The 25,269-nt window shown below is 39.1% G+C and overlaps 1 protein-coding gene and 1 long non-coding RNA gene across 3 annotated transcripts; both read left to right on the top strand.

Moving 5' to 3' along the window:
- LOC131223711 (uncharacterized) lies at positions 1-24,224 on the top strand. Of its 2 annotated transcripts, none has more exons than XM_058219193.1 (5): positions 1-132; positions 1,580-1,743; positions 13,790-13,841; positions 14,126-14,192; positions 24,007-24,224. In XM_058219193.1, exons 2-5 carry the CDS (start codon positions 1,588-1,590, stop codon positions 24,095-24,097), a joined length of 366 nt encoding a protein of 121 aa, XP_058075176.1. In that variant the 5' UTR covers positions 1-132; positions 1,580-1,587; the 3' UTR covers positions 24,098-24,224. The 2 variants fall into 2 exon arrangements, with proteins under 2 accessions (XP_058075176.1, XP_058075177.1); XM_058219194.1 differs by lacking the exon at positions 1-132 and adding an exon at positions 1,322-1,482.
- LOC131223713 (uncharacterized) lies at positions 1,750-3,041 on the top strand. The gene is made up of 2 exons (XR_009160642.1): positions 1,750-2,495; positions 2,626-3,041. It is a non-coding gene; the product is annotated as an uncharacterized LOC131223713 (long non-coding RNA).
- Positions 24,225-25,269: the final 1,045 nt, after the last annotated feature.

The raw sequence follows: 25,269 nt of genomic DNA on the forward strand, positions 1-25,269 counted from the left end.
AGGAGGCTGAGTCACCACCATTTTTCAAAATGGTGCAAAGCTAACATATAGGATCGCTAACCTGCCTAAACCTCAGTCGTCTCTCTCGTCGAAGCAGCAGATCTCTCGTCGCATTCTGCAGTCGAAACTCGGGTAAGGAAACCTCTCTCTCTCTCTCTCTCTCTCTCTCTTGTTTTTCTCGATCTCGATCTCGTTTTGATAGTCCTGCTATTTCGACACGTACGTAACATCCATATCCTCTGCTGAAATATGGACCTTTGCTTCTTCTAACTCGCTTTCTTTAAGAGACGTTCAGTCTCATTGTTATTCAGTGAACTTTTGGCTCTGTTTCCCGTCTACAGCGGGACCTTCTAGATGAACGGTCCAGGTTATCACGTGGTGGGGCATAACAGAAGGGGGTGGGCGATGCGTTTGAGGGGTGCCTCGCCACCGTCCCTAGTCCGCCTTCAAGAATCCACTTTTTTCTTAATGCAACCCTAGCTTTCTCGCTGTTTGTATTTTGAATCTTAGGGCACGTTTGGCTGCCACTTAAAAATGAGTTCATCTCATTTATACAAATATGTGCATTTGTTTAGCAACGATAGTTTATTGATTGTTAATACATAATTATGATTAAACCAAATGAGATGAACTCGTTTTTTAGCAGCACCCAAATGGCCCCCTAGTTTTTGTTGGTACTAGTTGTAATTAATTTTAAGGGATTTCATTGATTAGTCTTGTTATATTGAATTGCTAAGATTAAGAAATTGAGCTGCGTTTGGATTTGCTTTTGAAGTGGATTGCGATATTTGGTTTGGTAAAGTGGATATGTCCAAATTGAGATTACCTTGGTATTTTTTGTGTGAGATGGAGCTCAAAAGAAGAGAAAATCATGCAACCAGTTGTTTGGGGCCCACTGTGGTATGTGTATGGCTTCCAAAGCTCACAGCAGGGGTCACCCCACCATGAAAATGGGATGCCCCAAAAAATCAGGCTGATCTGACCATCGGGTTGTTCGTCATGTGAATATGGTGGTTTTTGGGTTGTTGTCCATTGTTTTCTATGGTTGGATTGGCCTGAGTTTTGGGGCATCCACCCAATTTCGTGGTGGAGCGACCTTGTTCGATGGTTTGGATGCGATGCACACACCATGCTGGGCTCCACAACCAACTAATTGTACATTTTTTTGTCACTTGCAACCTACATAGAGGAGCCGGCCTCATGAAAGGAAGGTCAACTGTAATTTGAGGGATATTTCCTTGTATAAATACTAGGAGACATTATTGCAATTCGGTCATTTCCTATCATTTTTTTTTTTTTTTAAAATTTAAATTTTATACAGGTAGGCTGGAATTGAATCTGAGGCCTCAATGTTGAAAGCCATGCCGTTTACCATTAAGCTATGGCTTAAACCCAAGTCATTTTCTATTGATTGAACTGACTGTTTGAAATGCAATTTGGTTGTGCATCCAAGAGATGCCTGTGGTACCTTATGTTTGGATGGTTGGTTATTGATACATATTGCTTGGTGTTGTTTTCCTTGAGTTTAAGATTGCATTTTGGGATTCATCTAAGCCAGGATCTTTTTTTTTTTTTGCAGCTTTGATCATGGCAGGGACAGGAAGCTCCATGCTATACTCGTTCCTGCTATTCGTTATCATTCTATCTCTTCAAGAAATGTATCGAGAAAAATTGGCATCTTCGGAGCTGTTTACAATACTTGGGGGCTTGATTAGCTCTCTCATATTTCTCGTTTTGCTAACTGTGAGTTCTTAATATTTTCATTAAATCTCTCTGTTTCATGGGTGACTAATTAACTGTCTATTTTAACTAACTCTCTCTATTTCCTTGCTGCATGTTTCAAATATTTACTTCTCTTGCTTATTATGTTTGACTTAATATTTCATTTTCTTATTTTAACTCTTCTCTCTCGGCGATGTGTTCGGTTGCATTAGACCTTTGGAATGTTCAACCGTCTCCTAATTTGATGCACGTCGTTCAAATTGCATTAGGTTCATGAATCATAATACAATGTTGTAGTGGTTCAATGTATAGATATTCTTTTCTTAATGTGTGAATCACTTATCCATATGCTCTCCATCAGTTGTCTTGCTTCATAGTATAGCATAGGTGAAAGTATTGTGTTGTGTTCAATGGATGATATGTTTGCGTGTGATGACATCACATGTGCACATGGTAGAGAAGGCTTCTTAAATTTAGATGTGGTTTTAACAATCTTTTTCAGTGTTTATTGTAGCCATGACCAAATCTGATGCCACGTGCCAACTTTGCAAGTAGTGTTGGGTGCAATTTTATTGAAGAATCCAAAAATAAAATTTGGAGAAAAATGGAAAAAAAAAAAAACTATAAAACAGTAGGAGAAGTTGGGGGTAAGAGGTTTTATGGAGCTTGGTTTTTGAGGAGAAACCTTTGGGACTATGACGTATTGTTTGTTGAAGCCTTGGATGTTTGTGAAGGTGCACATTCTGCTCGGGGAATGCTTGGAGCACATTTAGGTTGTCTTATCATCCAAAGAATTCTTTAAAATGTTTGGTTATATATTGTCTCACCTATGTTGCTTTGCACAGAGATGTGAGGATTTTCTTTTATAATGTGTGAAATCACTCTTCCATGTAACCATCTCAGGAGGGCATAAGGAGCAAACTTTTGTTTGTTACTACGGGGCTTGGTAGCAGCTTTGGCATGGTTCTTGGGAAGGAATAAGGTGCTTATGGTTGATAATATTCAAAAGCGGAAGATTATGATCACCAATGTTTGCATGTTGTGTATGCAGAACGAGTCGATGGACTATCTCTTTATTGATTGTCCATTTGCTAGCGAGTTTTGGGAGAGGTTCTTGGAGGTATTTAGTATGACGTGGGTGATGCTAGGCTCCATTGATGGCCTTTTTCTAGCCTTGCATGAGGGTGGGATTGGGTGAGGATGCTTTGGAGACTAATCTTATTGGCTGGAATTTGGGTTTTTATAGATTTTTGGGAGGGAAAAATTGAATGTAATGGAATGGGCCTCAAATTCAAATATTAAGGATCTTGTTGAGTGTCCCCTCTCATTTGTCTCATTTTTTGCCATCTCTAGCCGTTGTCTCTTTAATAAAATCATTACATTAAAAAAAAGAAGAAGGTAACATCTCTATCAATTTTGATATTTCATGGCATAGGTGCTAGTATTGTGTTGTGTTCACTGTATAACATGGTTGAGTGTGATAACATCATGTGGGCACATGATAAGAAAGGCTTCTAAATTTAGATTAGTGGCTAAGCTGATTAAAGAAAAGGGACTTGGGTCTAAGGTGTCATGACTGTTTCAACGCCAAATGTCTTCTTGGCCAAGTCATTACGACTTGCCAACTTTGCAAAGTGGTTGTGGCAATGGATTAGATCTTTCAAGATCATATATGTGGCCGATATCTCTTGTTGGGTGTGGGTAGATAGCCTCGATCAAGATGGCTTTTCCAATATGCCCATTTATTTCTTGTCTCTTTTCAACTTCTCCAAGTCAGTGTTGGTTAGGCTCGAGAAGTTGAGAAGAGATTTTCTTTGGAAAGGAGATAATGAATCAATGATGGAAGGAAGTTTCATCTTGTGAAGTGGGAAGAGGTGTGTAGGCCAATACAAGAGGGGGGGTGTTGGCGTTAGAAATTTGAGGGATATGAATCCTGCCTTTCTTGGAAAATGGATTTGGAGATTTGGCTCCGAGCTAGAAAGGTTATGGAGGGAGGTGATAGCTAATAGATATGGTGTGACCGTGGGTGAATGGTTTGTAAAGAGATCTTCTCTAGAAAGCCTCTTCCATTTTGAAAGTGATTGCAGAGACCACACACTTGGTTTGTAGGGAATTGCTTTCTCTCTTGGCAATGGGAGCTGCACTCGTATTTGGGTGGATATTTTGTGGGGCAATCAATGTTTTAAATAGCAGTAGCATGTTGCGTAGCGCTCAACCCTCTATAGCGTGTAGCATAAGCTACATGATACTTCTATTTTTTAATTTAGATATAGGAAAAATATGATAAATAGTAAGAAAAAGGCAAACAATGTAAAAATGTCTAAAAGATGATTCATTTTTCCAAGTATATTTAAATAAGTTATTAATTATCATTTATCAAAAGCCAATCCACATATAAAGTCATAAACCAAATCAAATAATTATCACATCAACAACTTCCTAAGCAAACCCCTTTAATTTTTTTGAATCTAACTACTTTAATTAATAACGTCTAATTGAAACCATAAGTCATAACTCACAATTATGAAAAGAAATAAAACATCCCACAGGTTAAGAGTATTAAGTTCAATGCATATGTCATCTATACAAAGAGGAGTTTTTGAAAATCCTCTTTTGAAACCCATTTCCTTTTAAGTTTACTTTTAAAGTTTTTTTAATTGTGTGAATTTCACACCAACTTTAAGTGAAAGCAAACAAAGAAAGGTTTGGTTTTAACTTTATATATATATATTAGTTTTACACCATTTTTAACAAATAAAAAAATAAAAATAAAAATAAAAATAAAAAAATAAAAATAAAAATTGAAGCTTACACTACAAGCACTACACGCTACGACCCATTTATGCTATTTAGCTATGCTACATAGCACTATGGCTATGCTACGCTATATAGCGTACGCTATCGCTATGCTATGAGTGCTATTTGAAACATTGGCAGCAATAGTGCGCTTCAAAACTGTTTTCCTCGATTGGCTTCCATTGTCTCTGATCGCTTTATCTTGGTGGCGGACTGCTCTTTATTTGCAGTAGTCAGGTAGTTTGAAATCCCCCATGCCATAGAAATATGTCTGATGATGTGCTTGTTGAGTTTGTTAGGCTTCTTAAGCATTTGAAGGATTGTACCCCTTCTCCTATAGAGAGAGATTCACTTATTTGGACTGTGCATCCCTTTGGCAAATTCTTGGTGAGATCGCTATTTCGGTTAATTAGTTTGCCAAATCACACTCATGTTCTGCTGCATTCCTATCGTCATTGGTTTTATGGAGTTCCTTCTTGGGTGGCAACTTTTGCCGAGCCAGTGGGCCAGAAGAGAATCCTTACGATGGACAACCTGTAGAGGAGATCTCGTATCCTTCTCAACATTTGCCTTTTGTGTAAGAAGGATGCAGAGTCGATTGATTACCTTCTTATTTATTGCTTGTTCGCATATAGTGTGGAAGAATTTTTTGGGCTTCTTTAATACTGCTTGGGTGATGCTAGAATCAGTGGTTAACTTCATGTGGGCATGACATCTGGGCGGAGTTGGCAAGGCTGGTAAAGCTACATGGAGATTAACTTTCATGGCCGTTTTGTGGGCTATTTGGGGTACACTAGGAATGGGTGTTGCTTCCGAAGTGAGAAAATTGGTGTTGAAGAAGTTATTAGGAAAGTAGAGTTTTTTGTTTCTAGTTGGGCATCGTCTATGTTAATGCTATTCCTACTGCTAATCATTTTGGTTAGGCTAGCTTGCTTTTGTTACATTACTTTCTCGTTTTTACGAGCCTTCTAATAAAGTTTTTGTTATCTCTAAAAAATAAGGCCTTACTAGGGAACCTTACAACCTTGATTTTCCCTGTAAAACAGATGCACTCCAATCATTTCTTGGAAACCTTGCAACCTTGCTTTTCCCTGTAACCAGCTGTGCCGGCTCGGTAACCTTCTTCACCATTGGTTCCCACACTTTTTATTCTTTCTTTCTTTATGAAGGTCCTTTTTTGTCTGTTTGACATTCCTCGGCACTAATAAATTTCCCACAATTTAAGTAATGAAATTACTAACTGCTATACGGGGGAATTTGTTCAACAAGTCACTAGTTAAACAATCTCAAACAACTAATTCGATTATGAACATAGGAAAAAGGACAAACCCTGTGGACTTGTGGACCACTGTTTGACTATTGCATATGTTGGGAAGTGAATCGACGGATTGAACCACCTTATGTGTGCGTAGATCTATCGGACCACTACAGTGGTTCAGAAAATTATCTGGGCAAATTCTAGGACCACTCTTGTGTTGTTGTGCTTCCCTCTCTTTGGCTTCATCTATTATGAGGAATAATTCTAGATGCTTTATCTTCATTGCTTCTAATGCAAACGCACCTAGCATGCTAACATGGCGCATGTGTTTGGGATTTTGGACTTTCATTAGACAGTTAGCCAGTGCTTGTCTCCTATATCTAAAAGATCAGGCTGGCCTGCTTGTCATGTTAGTGACAACTCGGCATATGCACCTTGAATATGCGATTGGTTATAATTTTACTCACCATTGGTTTCTATGTTCATGTAGTATTTAGTGGCTAGGGTTTCCACTCTAGCTTCTTGAAGGATCTGATCCCCCTTAGGTGGGGCATAACTAGTAAGTGAAGTTGGTGCTCGGATGCAGAATGACGCATGAGATAGTGATGGAGGGTGGAGAATAGTGTCAAAGAAAGTCCAAGGAGGACTCGTAGCATGAGAAGGATGGGTTACTTTGTTTGTGTCTAAGCATGAGAAGGATGGGTTACTTTGCTTGTGTTTAACCTCCCCTCGAACCCATCCTCGAAAAAACTGGAGCACATGTTTAAAATGGCGGGGGAGGTGGTCATACTTAGGGAGAAAATACTAATAGAAGTAGGGGTTTTGGCTTCATTCGCATTTGTTTGGAGGAGTATGCGTCAAAATCCATAGATGAAATCAATGGAGCCGATTGGGATGGAAGCTTGATGTGGGTTCAAAAGGCAAAGTATGGTCTGGGGGCAAAGAAGATGAAACCATGGGTGGATGAGAAGGCATGTGAAAGTAGCAGGGAGAAGGGGATGGCTAAAGGGTCTATGAACAACATGAGGGGGTGCGGTTTCAGGATTGGGGGTAATGGCACTTTGAGAGACCTTTCTTTGAGGAAGGGGAGTGGGGGGAAGGGCAGGTGTGAGTAAATCATTTGCAGAGGCAATTGTAAATGAAGGGGGTAGGAAAAAATGGGTTTGGTTGGTAGAGGAGGGCGGGATGAAGGCATTGAGGGTGGCTTTACTAATTTTGGCCAAAGTGAAGAAGCAAACGGAGAATGGTCTATTGGGCTATCTCACAAATGAAGAGGAGGATGAATATGTGTCTAAATGGATTGGAAGACAATGGGGTATTATGGGAACTAGGGTGAGAAGAATGAGGAGAGGGGTCGTCTGGATATACCTGGCGACCATGAGGAGGCAGCTATGATTACGAGGGGCATGGTGGAGATGCCAAATGATGTTCCGGTCTAAGGGCTTGTTAGGTGGTCGGACTCATTGGAAGGGGGAATGTGTAATGGTAAGTGGTTCAAGATTTATAACATATCACTAATAGCTTGGAATGCATATCTCTTGGCCGTAGTGGACAAATCAAGGATTTAGAAACTTGAAAAGGCAAGAAGTATAGAAATATATGTAATTTTGTGTATGTGCATGTATGTCTGTAGTGTACTCCTGTGGAGCATTGTAACTTTCCTTAAGAATTGATATACATATGAGTGTGTGGGTTAGTCTCGGATATAACCCAACACAACTCTTGTTGCCCTAGTTGTCTCTCCCTCCCCTTTTCCTCTTCCCTTCCACAGATTTCTTCTCTAGTAGATTTCTACTTGCTACAAGAGCGTTCAATTCAAGACTTGATCACAACCTATGGCAGTCTGGCCTACTGCTGACGTCATCTGTATGTACGAGTGACATCACCAATGTACAACCTGATAGTCTTTTTGAAGTAGAAAGTATGAGATTTGGTAGATCTGAATTTTAGAGGAATAATGGAGATTTTTCTACATTTTTGGAGAAGTTTTATGTTGTATTTCAGCAACAATGAAGAAAATTTGGAAAAAGTCAAGATTTTGTTCTTTTTGTTGTGTATTTTTTTTAAAGGATTTTTTAGTAGATCTTCTACAAGGGGTAGGTGTGGTTGATCAAGAGAAATCACTAGATACAAGTATTATGAAGTCACGTTAGGATTTGAGTGTGCTATGGCGTGTTTCGTAAGAAGCAGGTGCCGTCGGCTATTGTTTTTGGATCTTTTGCTAGGATTTCTTTATTCCCTCTTTTTCTAATGCTATGGGCTTGCAGTGTAAAATCATGTTGTTGGGATTGTGCTTGTTCTGTGCCTAGAAGCATACTGCGCACACAAGGTGTTTGACTTATTGCTTCATTCAATCTGACATAGGGGATTTTTATAAGTGGTGGATCTTATCTTTTCAGTTCATCATCTCTTCCTGTATTAGGCCCATATTATTAGTTGTGAGTGTAGTTCACTTGCATTGTGTTGCACATGATGCACACAAGTCTCCACATACTACTGTGTGTGTGTGTTCGCTCAAGTGTGTGTGTAATTCACTCATTTATTGTGCAAGTTGTACTTGTTCATGAGAGAATTTTGCATGTGGATGATAAGTTTGTGACTCAAAATGGTTGTTGAGTTTAGTTGTGACCTCTTGCTTGAAGAGAAGATTCAATGAATGAAGGAAGTTCAAGCTAAAGTCTATAGCCCGCCATTGTGTGTTTGGGGGGAGTAATGATCCATGTTCATAGTCACTATCTTCTTTTTATTTATTCCAAGCTAGGCATAATCAACATACATGCTCTAGGATGGGGATGGGGATGGGGATATATGTAATTTTGTGTGTGCATGTATGCCTGTAGTGTACTCCTGTGGAGCATTGTAACTTCTCTTTCAGAATCTATATATATATATATATATATATATATATATATATATATATATAGGGAAGGGAGTTCTCATTGGGTTCTACATGAAGATGCTATCATGGAACATTAGGGGGTTTGGGAACTCTAGCAAGAGGTTCCAACTTAAGTAGATATGTAAATTGCAGAAGGTTCAGCTGGCGGCATTTAAAGAGACCAAGAGTTCTAGCCAAAGAAGTGATGAGATTAGTCTGGGGAGGGTAAATCCCGGTGGATAGCCAAAGAAGTGATTGGTTCAGTTGGAGTCATCATGGTGATTTGGAATGCAAGAGAGCTAAACTAAATAAGATTGGCACATAGGGGAATTCTCAGTTTCTGCCATTGTTAAGAGTGTGGATAATGGTAGCTGACGGGTGTTCGTGTCAGTTTATGGCTCGTATGATCCAAATGGGAGGCAACAGCTCTGGGAGGACTTTGATGTAGTTAGAAATAAGTGAAATCTTCCCTGGTGTATTGGAGGGGACTTCAATATGGTTAGATATCTGTATTAGAAGCTGAATGGCTCGTACTCCTCTAGAGTCATGCTGGAATTTTCTTCTTGGGAGGAGGACAACGAGGTCATTGACTTCCCTCTTATATGAAGTAAATACATGTGGTTTGACTTCCAAGATGGCCTTTCTATTTCAATACTAGACTGATTCCTTGCCTTTGCTAATTGGGAAAGCTACTTCTTGGGGCTTACACACATGGTATTAAAAAATAGTTACAAAATGGCCATAATTCCTGATTTAGAAAAAAAATGGCCCATAACAAGAAAATACGCGGCCTTAATGGATTGATACGGGCCGACACAGGGCCGATATGTGGCCAATGCACTTTTTCCTTTTAAAAAAAGTTGACCCTTACAGGCCATGGTGGCCGTTACAGCCCGCATCATAATGGTCATAAGGCTGGGCATTGCGACCACTATTATTGTTATCGAATACCTTGGTTATATGGAGAGGGGACCAACAAGGGCAATTTCCAAGGGGCTTAAAGCCCTTTAGGTTTGAATTGTCTTGGCTTGAGGAGGAAGGCTTCATACAAAAGGTGAAAGATTGGTGGGCATCATTCCAAAATAATGTTGGGTGGGCAGGTAAGAAACTTATGTTAAAACTAAAGCTTTTGAAAGGCAAGATCAAAGATTGGCCGAAGGAGAATATCCAGCTGCTTGAAGAAGAAAAGGCCAGGTTGCTCGAGGTGAATTGATGTGCGAGTAGAAGGTCCATTGGAGATCTGGAGAGAATGATAATGTAGAGAGACATGTCTTAAAGATGGAACTTGACAAGCATCTTACCCAGAAGAAATTAAGTGGAAACAGATCAAGAGCGGTGTGACTCAAAGAAGGCCACATGAACACAATTCTTTCATGGAATTGCAAATGATAGAAAGGATAACTAATCGGATTCAGTGTCTTTCACTGAATAATGGTAGAGTGGGGGATAAAGATGAGATCTTTTAGGCATCAATGCAATTCTTGTATAATCTCTTTTTTTGGATGGAGGGCGGACTCGCTCTTGAATAAACCACCTCCAATTTAATCAAATTGAAGACGGAGAAGCGGTGTGGCTGGAAAGGAAGCTTTGAAGCAGAGGTGTGGCCATGTGGAAACGGTAAAAAAATTGGGAAGGGACAAAGCCTTAGTCCGGATGGATTTCTAATTGCATTTTTCCATGCCTTTTGGGAAGACATCAAAAGAGATGTGATGGCTTTCATGTAGGAACTTTTCAAAAGAAGCAAGATGTCTTTTTATTTGGAGGCATCCTTTATTGCATTGATTCCCAAGCGAGGAGGGGCTGAAAGTTTGGAAGACTGACTTATCGGCAATCCGTGTAAGATTCTATCCTAAGTCCTTGCTTCTAGACTCCGAAAAGTTCTTAGTGGAGTTATCTTGGAAATCTGCCCTTGTATTTTGAAGACAGATTGTGGAGGGAGCTCTCATTGCCCAAAATGAATTGATACAAGATACAAGTTCAGTTTGTCGGGAATTACATGCCAACTAGATGTGGAGAAAGCTTATGATCATATTAATTGGGAATTCCTTAGATACATGATGAGACTAATGGGGTTTGTATTATGCAAGTGGATCATGGAGTGTGTCGATTCTCCTTTCTTTTCTATTTTCAGGAATGGTTCGCCAAAAGGATTTTTCAGGAGCTCCCTCTCCTCTTTTCTCTGTCATCATAGTGAAGCAGTAAGCAAAATGCTTGATAAAGTCAGAGAAGTTGGCCTCATTACTGGCTTTGAGGTGGACCACTCAAAGATTAGACTCTCTCACTTACACTTTGTTGATGGCACCATCTTATTATATGATGCAGATATGACCCAGCTTGATAATTTACACGAAGTGCTGCGATACTTTGAAGTGGTTTCCAGCCTTTGAATTAATGTCCCGAAAAGTGAAATGTTGGGGGGTTTGGCTTGGCAAGATGGAACCTAGAGGTGGCTTCCTTGCTGCAAAGCTTGGGCGTAAAGTTGGGAACTCTCTTCTACATATCTTTGGTTGCTCCTTTGTATTGGTAAACTGACGAATCACTGATGGGATGCGGAGGTGGAGAGAAACTAGTGCAAGTTATTTGGTTGGAAAAGCCATCATCTATCGCTTGGGGGAAACATGATTTTAATCAAATTCACTCTCTCAAGTTTGCATATCTTCTACATGTTATTTCAATGCTTGGTGAGTCTGATTTAGAGGCTTGAAAAGATCCAAAGGGATTTTATATGGCAAGGAGTAGAAATGAAAAATTAAGTTCCACTTGGTTAAGTGGGAAGAGGTGTACAAACCAAAGTCAAAAGGCGGCTTGGGTATTAGAAACCTGAAATTAATGAATCTTACTCTGTTGGGTAAATGGTTGGGGAGGTTTGGGGAGGAGGGTGGTAACCTTTGGCATTGAGTAGTCGCCAAGAAATATGAAATGGAGGTGGGTGGTCCCTTGTGTTTCCATGAGGAAGAGACGGTCTAATGCAGGGGCATTTTCACACCGGGCCCGAGTGGGGTGGCTTGTGGGATGCAGGGACACACAGGGTGGGCGGCCTGTGTGAGGCGGGCCCCATCTGTGTGATGCGGGTGGCTCATGTGAAGTGGAACTCATGTGAAGTGAGGCCCACGAGGGGGTTCGGCCGAGGTCCTAACCCATGCGATATGGGGCCTGGGCTATGAGATAAAAGGGATTGATTTGACACGCACTATGAGTTCAAGCTTTTAGAGCAAGTGATTAATTGTCCTACATCAAAGTGGTATTAGAGCGGGATGTCTCGTGTTCGAGACTCCTTATCGGGGGTGATTAATGCAGGGGCAATTAACATTTTCACACCGGGCTTGAGTGGGGTGGCTTGTGGGATGCAGGGACACACTTGGGGTGGGTGGCCCATGGGAGGTGGGCCCCATCCGTGTGAGGCATGTGGCTCGTGTGAAGTGGGGCCCACGAGGGGGGGTTCGGCTGAGGTCCTAACCCATGTCATGTGGGGCTTGGGCTATGAGATAAAGGGGATTGATTCGCTGTTGTCTTGCATCACGGTCAATCACCTATTCATGCATTGCTCCTTTGTCCATAGTGTTTGCGACAATTTTAGGCTTGTTCAGGCTAGAGTTGATGCTCCATTTGATATGGGGCTGATATTTGCCTGTTATGGATGGGAATGGAGTGCAAGAATAGGAAGGGGCTCCAACACCTTTTTTGCTGGCTGTATTGTGGTCAGTGTGGCATGAGCATAATAGCAGGATCTTTAAAGATTGCGGAAACCATCTGAATGCAGTATTTCTTAGGACAAAGTGGTTGGTTGGGAGTTGCCGCAAATCAGAAGTTGTATCTGGGGAAGGGATTGGTCTCTTGTAAGCCTTTGGGGTATGTGGTTCTGTTTCCTGGATGACTCCCTGTGATCCTTTTGGCAATAAAATTTTGATGTCTTTCCAAAATTAAAAAAGAAGTTTGTACATCTGTAGCTGACTTGAGGATTTTTTTGGCTAAGTAACATTTTCTGAACAACCATATATGAATGCGATGGATCCAACATGTGCGTTTATATTGATGATTGAAGATTTGGCATATGAAATTAGTGTTCCTCTTCTACTCTGCTGAGAGAGGTAGTGGGTTGCATCCTACCACTAAAAGGACCATGCCTAATCACCAAAATATAGTCCCAGGCCTTCAAATATTTTTTCTCTTTTTGCAAGGTCAGTTACCTTTTGAATCATTCACATTGGGAAATCTGTGTGCGTATTTTTGTTATATAGCATTGTATGAGCTATTTGCATAAGAGGTGCATATAAAATATTAGCTTCTGGTACATTCTCGGGTTTTTCATTTTGGTTATTGTTACAAGGGAACATCAATATGAAGACAATAATATTTTAGCATACACAGGGAGTGAACTTGGCTTTCATGACTCTTGCCTATTGTCTCAATCTGCATTGATTCTTTCTGTGAATTGAGACGGGCTTTCTGCCATCAGTTAGCTGCGGTTTTTCATTGACTGTGTTCCTGGTCTGGACATGGTTCTCTGTTTTTTCTTTCTTTCTTGTTTCCTTTCAGATGGATGCAATGTTCATCCTAAGCATTTATTAGTTGTTCAGTAGAAGTGTTTTTGTTATTGACTTGAGAACATCCTATAGATTTTTAATGAAACATGTTATATGAAACAATTTTCTGCTGCATATGTGGAGCTCCACTAAGCCTACATGCGTGTGCAATAAAGCTCATGTACACTCCACACATGCTAGCATGGCATGGTAGGTCTGATATCCAATCCATCCATCAGAACTGCACCACCATATTGATGCCCTAGCTAAAGAACCAGGTTGATCCACTGGTCAGGTGGGCCACAGTTTGCAAAACAAAAATACAGCTGCGAAAAACTTGGCTGAAGTTTTCTAACCCATCCACCTGTTTCCAAGGCCCACATGCTGATTGGACCAGATTTTATTTTTGGGAACATGTGCAAGGTTGGACCAACTTGATGGATGTATTAGATCTCTTACTTCTGTGACATGCTGGCACGTGCGGTGTGTACCCGAGCTTGTCCATGCGTTGTCCTTAGCAATGCTCACATATTTATTAGCAATGTAGATTGTGTAGCCTATGCAAAGTGTGTTTTAGCAGGGACTCACTTGATGTGGTCAAATTTCTTGCAGTTTGTTGGGAACTTCCAGGAATCCTGTGGAATGAGAACTGGTTGGGGTTCTGGTAAGTGGAGTTCAGTTTTAGTATTGTTTTTTTTTTTTTTTTTTTTGTAATATGTTGATATTCAATAAACAATCGAAAGAGATACATCAACCTTTCATAAAATAAAAAGAAAAAAAGAAGAAAAGAGAAGAAAACAAAACAAAAAGAAGAATAAGAAAGAGGGACATCAGCAGCTAGCATCATTACAACCTCCACTTTAGGCATATTGTGCAGATGCCTGATTGTTTACATGCATTGTTTTTCTTCTTTCCATAGTTTGTCACTTAATGTCTTCTGGTTTGCAGTTCTATTCTCAGAATTGGTTGCTCTCGCTGCAGCTGGATCAGTGCATCGTGTTTGTATCACAACATGGTAATCCTTTTAGTTTTGATGGATTTTATACCTTTTGTCTTTGTGATTGCTTCCTTCAATTTTTCCTCAAACAGTTTTTCATGGTGTTTTGCATTTTTTTATACTGGTCATGGAAAAAGGGTCTTGCATTATGTTATTGGATTACTTTCTGTGTTTGTTATGCATTTGGAAATGGTTTTCCACATTTTTTCTTTTTGATGGCCTTCTGTGTGTTGACCCTTAATAATTTGTGTTTGGTGGAGTCAAATGAGTCTTGCATGTTTTCCAGGCAAGATCTTATATAGTATATGAGCCTGATTTCAATCCAAAATAAGGGGAAGATTGAACATACTAGTTCCAAATAAGAGATGCAAAATTCCTCCCACCGGAAACTCCATGCAATATGCAAAAGAGTAAAAGAAAGAAACTAGAAATAGATGAAATGGACTTTGGAAAGACTTCAAACTGTGTTCCACACCACTTGAAAGAAAGTAGAAGAATCACTCTCCACTCACATATATTCCAATCAATGTTTCAGGTATCAAAATTTCACGTGATATCATATCTTCAAGAATGGGAAATATCACATGAAATATCACATAAAGTTTCAGTCTTACGGAATCCCTGGGGAAACTTTAGGAAAATGGTGGAATGTTTTTTGGTGAAAGTTTAGGAGTTTTTGAAAGACAAACATTCAAAAAAAGTATGTGTAATAGTTTCTTATTGTTTAGGGGACGACTATGAATTGTTGGCTATAAATGATGTAATTGTATCCAAATGAGTTATATCATTCAAATGTCATAGAATACAAGCAATAAAATACTAACAATAAAGCAAGAAACTAAAAAGAAGCAAAAATGTACTTGGTCTGAGATCCACATGGAGTTACCCAACCATAGAGATTGTCTGTTATGTTTTGACGAAATATGGGATTTAGCTTCAAGGACAAACATTCTGTTTTTACATATTGAGAGGAGGGTAAATGTATCGTCTACGCACTTGCTAACAATGTGCGAAATATCAGTATTATGTTACATATTGTGTCCTTGGGATACAAATACTAATCGGTTATCACATGGGATATATTGTTTGTATTGGGTAATTTATCACACTTTTGGGAAATATGGAGAATTATTGGGAAAATGGTTGAATTTTTTAATGAAACTTCAGGGATTGTTAAAAAAAAAAAAAAAACCTTAATGCACACTTTAAAATCATAACATCTCAAAAAAGAAGTGCACATAATAGGTTTCCTTTGTATAGGGTCCTAAGCTATGCACTATCCGATTGAACTAATGCAGCTATATTAAAATTGAATGCATAACATTTAGAGTGTATGTGATGATCATTTCATCAAACACTCCTAAATACTTCGAAATTAGTCTCAATTGTTGGTTGGTTGAAGGGATATTTCAAAAGATAATAATAATTTAATAAATTTTTAATTAAAAATTGATTTTAATTTCAAAAAATTGACAAGAATTTAACGAATCAGTAGATAAGCCCTCATACATGATTTCATGCTTGGAGCGCAACATTGTGAGCAATTTGGAAGAAATTGGGAAAATTTTGAATTTTCTCCAAAATTTCCCAAATCGGACCACCTACACTCAAATTTCGAAATTAGAGTGTATTTGATGATCATTCCATCAAATACTCCTAAATACTTTGAAATTAGTCTCAATTGATAGCTGCTTGAAGGAAAATTTTGAAAAAATAACATGGAGAACATGAAAAACTAATGGATATCGAAATCAAAGATCCAACTCCATGATTTTTCATGCAAAACATGAAGAACCAATGGATTGATAACCATTTGACACCGATTTAACAGAATTTCAACAAAAAAAGGGATCAAAAATTGAAAATGCTCACCGGATCAAACAAGGGGGTTATATCGGCACTACCTATGTGTTTCTTATCGCACAGGTGGGATACAAGATGTATCGTGGGATATATTAGCCAATATTGTCGATATTTAAAACATTGCTTGCTAAGGATGGGTTGGAGGATACTTTATTTTAGGCACTATTTCCCCTCTAATTTGATGTAGCTTGTTAGATTTTGTTGTGCTCCTCTGGGTATCTCCTTATATTTCTGTTTACTTAGTTATAAAATCTCATCCTCATTCATAAAGAAACTAATAAATTAACCAATTTTATAGTCTCTCTATGGGGAAAATACACTACTTTGGGAGCTGTTTTTATTGAACAATGGAAGTCTCAATCAATACTAATGGCCTTGCACACCCAAAGAGATGGTGCATTGAAAGGAAAAGTTATGTGTTCCTTTTTGCATTCAAAATTCAAAAGAAGTCATAGCATGACTGCTTAACTCACGATTGTTTTTTATTAATCAATCCATTGTTGCCCTTGTGATGTAGTAAAGAAGATGGATTATTTTTTATTTTTTGGATGAGGATTGGACATAAATTGAGAGAAAAAAAGTATACACACCAATTGCAGATTCACCATTCCTACTTAATTCCCATAAATAGTGAAGAAAATATCAAATGATGCATTGCAGAATTTATTTGCATTAGTCTTCCAATTTTCTACTAGAAACAAAAGGATGAAAACCATCCTGTAGAATGAAGGATTGAGTACTGGGTCCTGGGTGGCATGGTCATGGGAAATATTCCTGTAGAATGAAGGATTGAATGCTGTCCTGGGTGGCATGGTCATGGGAAATATTCCTGTAGAATGAAGGATTGAATGCTGTCCTGGGTGGCATGGTCATGGGAAATATTCCTGTAGAATGAAGGATTGAATGCTGTCCTGGGTGGCATGGTCATGGGAAATATCCCAGATATCGTGAAAATATCGGGAACATTGCCTATATTGTAGGAAATATTGAGCATATCACAGCTATTGCAATTAATCACCTGATATCGATGATATGATCATCAACATCAATATATTGTAAAAGTTTATTCCAGGAAGATATCATGTCATGCTTGTGGGAAAACTGAGATATCCACCTATGTTTTGGGCCGATAAATATTTTGTCAAAAAACTAGTGTGAGGAGCTGTGCTGTTTAGTGAATTAGACAATTGTGTTTACACTTTTACCCTTAACCAAAAGCTTTGGATGAAGGTTTGTTATGATGAGAACGGTTGAAAAAAAAAATCTGGATCATCACCTATCACGCCCCCAAATTCAAAACCATGGTTAAGGCTAACCCTAGCCTTGGGTTAAAAGATGTGACTTGGGTTAATGTAGAAAGTAAACATTCACCACATAACCGCATTCAAACCACACAATTAAGAACACCATTGAACTTAATTCAATCTAAACTATGAAAACATAAACCATCCATCACTAATCTCTCTGTATCTCATATCAAGGAAATAAACATAAACTGAATCTAATAATGTCTCATCCAAAATCCAACTAAAATAAATCATCCACGCTATATGTTTCATCTGGCTAACTCAGAAGTATCTTGACTTGCTCCTTAGTCTGCGGTTTTTCCATCAATGAATGGTATGAGCGAAATTGCCCAATGAATAGTTTTGAATACAAGAAATCGCAAGAGTTTCCAAAAATAGCATTTATGGAAAACTACTTGTAAATTGAAAATAATATGCATGAATTTCTACATATCAAGGTACAATTCTTCAGTATAACACAAGGACTAATTCCTTTCCAATTGGTCTAATCTCACTCATCTCTCAGCATCACTAATCACTTATATTCACTCATCACTCAGCCTCAATCATTACTCACATTCACTCATATCCAGTTGGACAAACTGGTTCCTAAATTCCTGGCCACACTGAATTCCACAAATGAGTCTTTTCATTCATAGGGATTTCAATCTTGATGGATCCACACCCTTTCACTCGTAATTCATTCATTCATCATCACTCATAATCATACCTCACACACACTCATGTCACTCATAAACCTCACATTCACTCGTGGAATAGCCTCAAAAATCGCTCATGAATATAACCTCACCATTACTCATGTATGTCACTCATGAATATAACCTCACCATCACTCATGTATGTCACTCATTAATATAACCTCACCATTACTCAAGTATATAACCTCACCACCACTCATGTAATTCACTCTTTTTGGTGTTGAAGTCATGCATGCATGCTACTTCCAAAAAATATAAATTGTTTTCCCAAAACCTTCCAAAAATAAAACGTTTCACAATAACTTTCTAAATATAGAAATTTTCATAAAAGAACTTTGAAAAATAACTTTCATGTAAACAAAACTTTCCAAATTTAAAGATTTATCAGAATATGCAGAATTAGAAAGCATAAGTATCTTGGATTTAGAGCCACTCACCAAAATGTTTCCACACACATACAACATTCGTCCGTCAGGGTCCTTTGAATACAATTCCCGTTTGGTTTCCTTTTTAACCTCGTTTTTCTTATCAGATGACTTAAGGTTCTTATCGGCTCGATCTTAACCTTTCATACTAATTCAGGAAACTTACCATAAATAGATTTTCCTAATCAGGATTTATTTCTTAAATTATTCTCTCAATGAAAAACGTTCTCAGGTTTGCCAGAAAAGTCTTCTAACCTAGCCTAGAATCACTTTGAGTGCACCAACGGTCCATTAGTGTGACTTTACAAGTGGTCCTACTTTAAATTTTGTTTAATTTAGCTACACATACGGATCGCTCATGCCTTAGGCTCATCCAAGCCAAGTTATTGACAATTGGAGTCCATAAATAACCTATGAGGGCCAAGCCCCTCACACTATCTCAACATAAGTGGTCCATATCCACATATAAATTATAAGTTACACACTTCCTAAGTTGATATATTAGGCCATCAGTGGGCTTTTTGCTAAAAGTAGCCTCGAAACCTCAACGGGTGTGATTTAATTGTGCAATTCGCATGTGGATCCTCAAATGAGCCATGTAATTCAAACTTCAATTATTTTAAGGAGTTCCTCCTAAGTCCACTAAAAGCCCAATATCACAATTCTAGGCCCAACAGTACATTTCATACCAAGAAGTCCAATTATGATAAATCATAGGATTCCTCCTAAGTCCACTAAAAGCCCAATATCACAATTCTAGACCCAAAAGTACATTTCATACCAAGAAGTCCAATCATGATAAATCATAGGATTTTTCCTACACCGATCATAGAATTATACTAAAAATTCATGGCCATGAATCGTGATTGTTGGAATACTAGTGGTTCCCGATCAACCCATCGGGTCCACTAGGCCCGTTTTCAAGAATAGGCCCAAAGTGGCCCAAAATGCATTTTTATATGGTAGTGGTGACTTAGGCCCATTGGGCTTTGACATGGCTTCCATTTGTTGATGTGTAATATTTTACTTATTTCCAGATGTGTCCCACAAAATGGGCCCCAGTCTAGTGTCCCACGATCACAAGATAATTATAATGGAGACGATGGATTTCCTAAGTTGCCCATTCCATGGGCTAGTTTTTTGCCCAAAAGGCCCAAAAAGATAATAATCTATAAGCTCCGCCCAAAAAGATAATAATCTATAAGCTCCGCCCAAAATCTTCAATCCATGGCCTTTTAGGACTACAAATGGGCCCAATTTAGGTTGTCCAGTGATTCTCATTAATTAGGCCCAAAAATCACTTTTATGACACTTGGGCAATCTATCAATCTATACATATGTGATTTTGGGTAGATTTCCACCCTCATGATCAAAATTGTACTTTTATGGCCCACATGCTGTTCTAATTCTTGATCACGATGGTGGGATCCTTATGATGCAAGTGGATCCCTCTTTAGTCCCCAAAATGCCCATAAACCCGATTTTGTACAAAGATAGTAGTAGTATTGATGTATACACAAGATCATAGCCATAAACCAAAATTTATATATATATAAAAATAGACTGCTGAACTTGGTGGATATAAGGGGTCCATAGTGGGCCCCACATTTCTCAAATCCTATGGCCACAAGGGCCTTTTGATGTCCACAAGTTAGGGACCCAAACTGGTCCAAAGGCCGGTCCCAAAGTGGGACTGTAGGGACGACTACACGGCGTGGGGCCCACTCATGGTCCTCTAGGACCGTAGGCCCTGAGGGAAGTCACTGTGCTGGGCGGCCTGGCCCCATAGGGCCAATGCATGGGCAGGCTTGAAATCTAGGCCCAATGTCTGGGCTGGGTCGGGGCAGGGCCAATGATGACCCAGTCCAATCATCAAGTGAGCCACCAGCCACCATTAAACATTAAGAATAGACGGTTTAAAGACACTTGTTCACCTTGCATGTGACACTCGTTGGATCCTGGTCATATTCCAATGATCCAGACCATTTATATGAAGGATACTCGTTTGACTATTTCAAACCATTGATCATTTAAATTATTTTCATTATAGGCCATGCCCAAGTCTTTTTCAGCCCAATTATGCCTAGACTTATGGGACTAGACCAGGCTAGGGCCACCCTGGCCCAGCCCTAGCCCTAGCCCTAAGCCCTAGCCCGACCCATTGCCACCCCTCTCATATATATGGTATGTATAAGTAGGCCTTTCAGCATCTATTTTCCTACTTTGACCATAATAACTAACTCTCTGTAGCTTGTTAAACAAGTTTCTTAGTGAAAAAAAGAAGCTTCTACCAAAACCAATGAATTTAACTTGCTAATTATCCTAGCTCTGAACTGCACACACATGCAAACAGTGCACAGATGAACAGAGCAAATGTGTAAACAGTGCATACATGTGGGACCTGCCAGCAGGGTATCCCAAATCGGTTACGTATCGGCCGTAACGGCCGATACCTAATGGTAACGGTGGGACCCGTTACGCGATACAGGGTCGAAACGGCCGTTATGGAATTCTGTGACCGTAACGGCCGTTACAGACCCGTAACAGTTGTTACGGGCCCTGAAAAAAAAAATAAAAAATAAAAAACAAAAAAAAAACCTTACCTTTTTTCCCTTTCTTTTCTTCTTCTTCTCTTTCTTCTTCTTCTTCTTCTTCTTCTTCTTCTTCTCCTCGCCCGGCTGCGGCTGCGCTGCGCCCGGCTGCTTCCTGTTCTTCTTCTTCTTCCTCTCTCTCTCTCTCTCTCACTCTCTCTCTCTCTCTCTCTCTCTCAATCTCTTCTTTCCCCCTTTCCCTCTTTTTTTCTTTTCTTTCTTTCCCTCTTTTTTTCTTTTCGTTTCCCTCTCTCCATTTTTTTTTTAATCTGCAGCAACTGACTGCTGTAGGTACGTGTCACGCAAAGACGAGCGCTGACACTCCTCGAGCTCTGAGTTGTACGAACGGTTCAAAGGAGATCAAAGTTATATGGGCTCCACAGTGATGTATTTATTACATCTACACCGTTCACCTATTTTCAGAGATCATTTTAGAGCACCCGCCAAAAAATGAATTATATCCAGAGATCATCTGGACCACACCAAAAATAGCAGCAGGGATAATGATTTTCACGGTTAAATAATTTGCAGGGCTCACGGTAACGTTTATTTTCCATCCAATCAGATCAGACCCGAGTGGGCCCCACCATAATATATATATTTTATCCATATCGTCCATCCATTTTGCCACGTCATTTTAAGTCAGGATTCAAAAAATTAGTAATATCCAAATCTCAGGTGGACCACACCATAGGAAATAGTGGTTATAGAATGCTCACCATTAAAAATTTCCTAAAGTCCACTGTAATGTTTATTTTCAATCTAACCTATTAATTGGGTCACATTGACGTGGATGAAGGGAAAACACACATGTCAGCTTGATCTAAAACTTTTCTAGCCCCCAATAAATTTTTAACGGTGAACGTTTAATTATTATTGTTTCTTACGGTGCAATCCACCCGAGCTTTGGATGTGCCTCATTTTTGGGCTCATGCCCTAAAATTATTTGGCAAAATGGATGGATGGTGTAGATATAACACATTCATCACGGGTGAGGCCCAAAAAACTTTGACACGTGTGTTGCACTTTACATCCGAGTCCCTCCTAATTCAAGCCTTAAAAAATTGTACACGAGACATATTAACTTGAAATTTGACAATTAAATTATGGACTGCAATTCCTAACTCACAATGCCAAAATCAAATTATTTGAATAGTTTTAATTGTTAATTTGTGAACTTTTATTTTTTAAAATAGGGCCTTTTGATTTTATTTTATTTTTTATGATTCACTATCCAATAAATGTCCACCAATTTATAAGTGGGATAATGACAATAAATGGCATGAATTTGAGGCTGATTTGGAGAATAAATTGGTCCTCCAAGTCAGCCACAAATTGGCAACGCCATTTACCTGAATTTAATTTCATTTTTTTAAAGAACTATTGGGAGAAATGATATCAAGATGTTAAGTATATAAATTACATATTTAAAAAATTAAATATATAAATTTTGTAATCATATTCAAGTTACCTGGTTAAAAAATTAATCAGACAGTCCGATACAACTTCTCACCAAAGAGTGGACCGTTACACCACCATAAACATGTTCCAATTTATAAATGAATACATATTTGGAATGCTTAGAATATTCTGGATTTAATCCATATTTTTTCATATTTTTTTGGCAAAAAAAAAGAAAATGCGCCGTTACGCCCCCGTATCGCCGTTACGCCCCCGTATCCGTATCGGTTTCGGAGGGCACCGTTACGCCAACCGATACCGATACGGGACACCTTGCCTGCCAGACTGATTGGACCACTTGTGTTGCCCACCAGTCTAATTGGAGATTGAATCAGGCCCACCAAATACATTTTGGGGGATTGATTATCAACCGGTTTGCTTTTGGGCTTGACATCTTTACTTCAGAATATAAACAAATCAGAGGACTGAATCGCAATCCAGCCCCTTAGTTTACACCTTGAAAGCCCTTGAAAACTAGGATTTTAGTTTTTTGAACGGTAGTGCTTAGCTGATTTGGATCAGATTTTGCTGACTTGATGAATTACAAGCTTTTGAAATAATCATTCCATGTAAATGAGCCTTCCTATTAGGCATTTAAATTTTAGTAGGTGCTCATCTACTTGGTAAGTTAAAGTCTGTTTAGTCTTGAATCAGCTCTCCTAAATGCTTTTTGGGGAGCAAAGTCAGGAATATGGTCATGATAATTGGCATGTGTGATGGTTTGGCAAAATGAAACCCTTAGACATGTTTGTGAATCCATAATCTCTAGTATTTGTCTTCAAATAGATGATTTTGTAGCCAAACTTCCACATTGCGGGTGGAGAGATTCCTGTTATTGGGACCCTCGTGACATTTTACCAATGGTGCAAAATGTATTCTCCATTGGTTGTGCTTCGTAGATACATATGGATAACACAGATCATTCAACAGTAGTTAATCCTAACTAAGATATTTTGGACAACACTATCAAACTTAAGGCTGGACCAAAGCATAGAAAACGCAGAGCGGGGAGCGTGCATGGAGGGAGGTTCCTTTTCTCTTTTCAATACAAGCATAGAAAACTTGGATAGAGAAGGTGCAGGTTCATTCTCTCTTTTCAATACAATGTTGTCCTTGTGCATAGGGGGAAAGTGAGGGGAGGGGGGAAGGGAGCAGGCGTGGAGGGAGGTTCCTTCTCCCTGTTTTGTGCGAAGGGAGACAGTGAGGGAGATTCCTTTGCTCTTTTGAATACAATCTTGTCCTCACGCAGCTTTTTGTCCTTGGGCAAAGGTGCATCTGTACCAATAAATGATACTACATTAGGCATTTGGTTTGGGTTCTTAGATCAAATATTTAGAATGTGAATAAAAAAAGGAACTCTAATTCTTTTTCCTCATGTGGCATTTGGTTTGCGTTCTTAGATAAAAATGTTTGGCACTTGTTCCTCACAGTGTTATTTGGTAACAGAAACATGTTTTGCTTATTGTTCTTGCTTTATTCAAATGCAGTTTCTTGTTCTCTGCTGGACTTCTCTATGAGGTTAACAAGCTTTCAGGGATTATGCTTAGCAAGAATGAAGCCAAAGTAAAAAGGCATTAGATGCAACACCACGTGCTTGTTCTAGGGTACATAGGCATCTTTCTCTATACTTGTATGACTCGTCTAAAGATTTTGTTTTGTTTTTGTTTTTAATCTTAAAACTGGAGCATCATCTCAGCACTTCCAATCTGTTTTTTTTCCCCCCCTTCACTTGCTGCCCACTCTATTGATTGATCAAAGATCTCATATGGTTTCCGACCATTTGCTTTTTAGTGGAAGTTATCGATGTGATTGACTTGAGCCAAGATTCAAAGGACTTAAACCATCTTTGATACAGGGTAGAAGCTTTTAAGTTGGCAGTAATCGAAGTGAGCCATGTAGTCGATGGAAGACATGAATGACTGGTCATCTTAGATAGTGAGCAGATGATTTTGACTTGAGAGTAATCACAGTGGGCCATCATTTCATAAATGAGGGAACATGACAGGTTAACTTTCAGCGGCCATGAAGGGCAAGTTTGGGTGCCATCCTCAAATTATTAAATTTGAAATGGTTGATATCTGTCACTGTGGAGAAGACGTGTTGCACTTACAAACCGGTGACAAGTCAGGACCCAAACAATCCACCAGTCTCGCAAATGATAGGAAAATATCATCCCTTATTACGAGGTCCATCCAACTGTGCAAGAGAATTTTGACTGTGTCGTAGCAACGACAGTAGAGTCTCTTATCATCTTGTAACGAGTAAAACAAATTTTCAGTGGCACCAAACGGTCTTAGACAGTCTGGCAGCATGTGATGATCCATACACATTCACACAGCCGGTATACACGTGCCCATTTAGTTAGCTATCATTTTCCTTAAATTGACTGTATGGCCTGGATGTGATCCTTTCTTCCGCCGCCATAGCAACTCTGTGGCTAGTCGTCTATCAAGAGGCACATGTGCACGCCAATCTGGACCATTCAAATTTAGCTTTCATTGTGGATGGATCACGGCAGTTTGATTAGTCTATCTTAACCGTCTGTGATTTCACCCGCTCTTGCTTTTAGACCGTTAAGTTACTTTAGATAAGCTACTTATGCCACTAGCAGCTTATCTTGGTTTTCTTACTTCAGCTATATTTGATAAACAATAGCCAAAAAGTAGAAAAGCATATTTAGTTTCTAATATCAAGAGTATCTATCCCTCAGGACTGTATGGGCACCTCCACATCAACCGTACATGTTGGGT

Source organism: Magnolia sinica, chromosome 13, assembly GCF_029962835.1.
Source record: "Magnolia sinica isolate HGM2019 chromosome 13, MsV1, whole genome shotgun sequence".
NCBI classification, from domain to species: domain Eukaryota; kingdom Viridiplantae; phylum Streptophyta; class Magnoliopsida; order Magnoliales; family Magnoliaceae; genus Magnolia; species Magnolia sinica.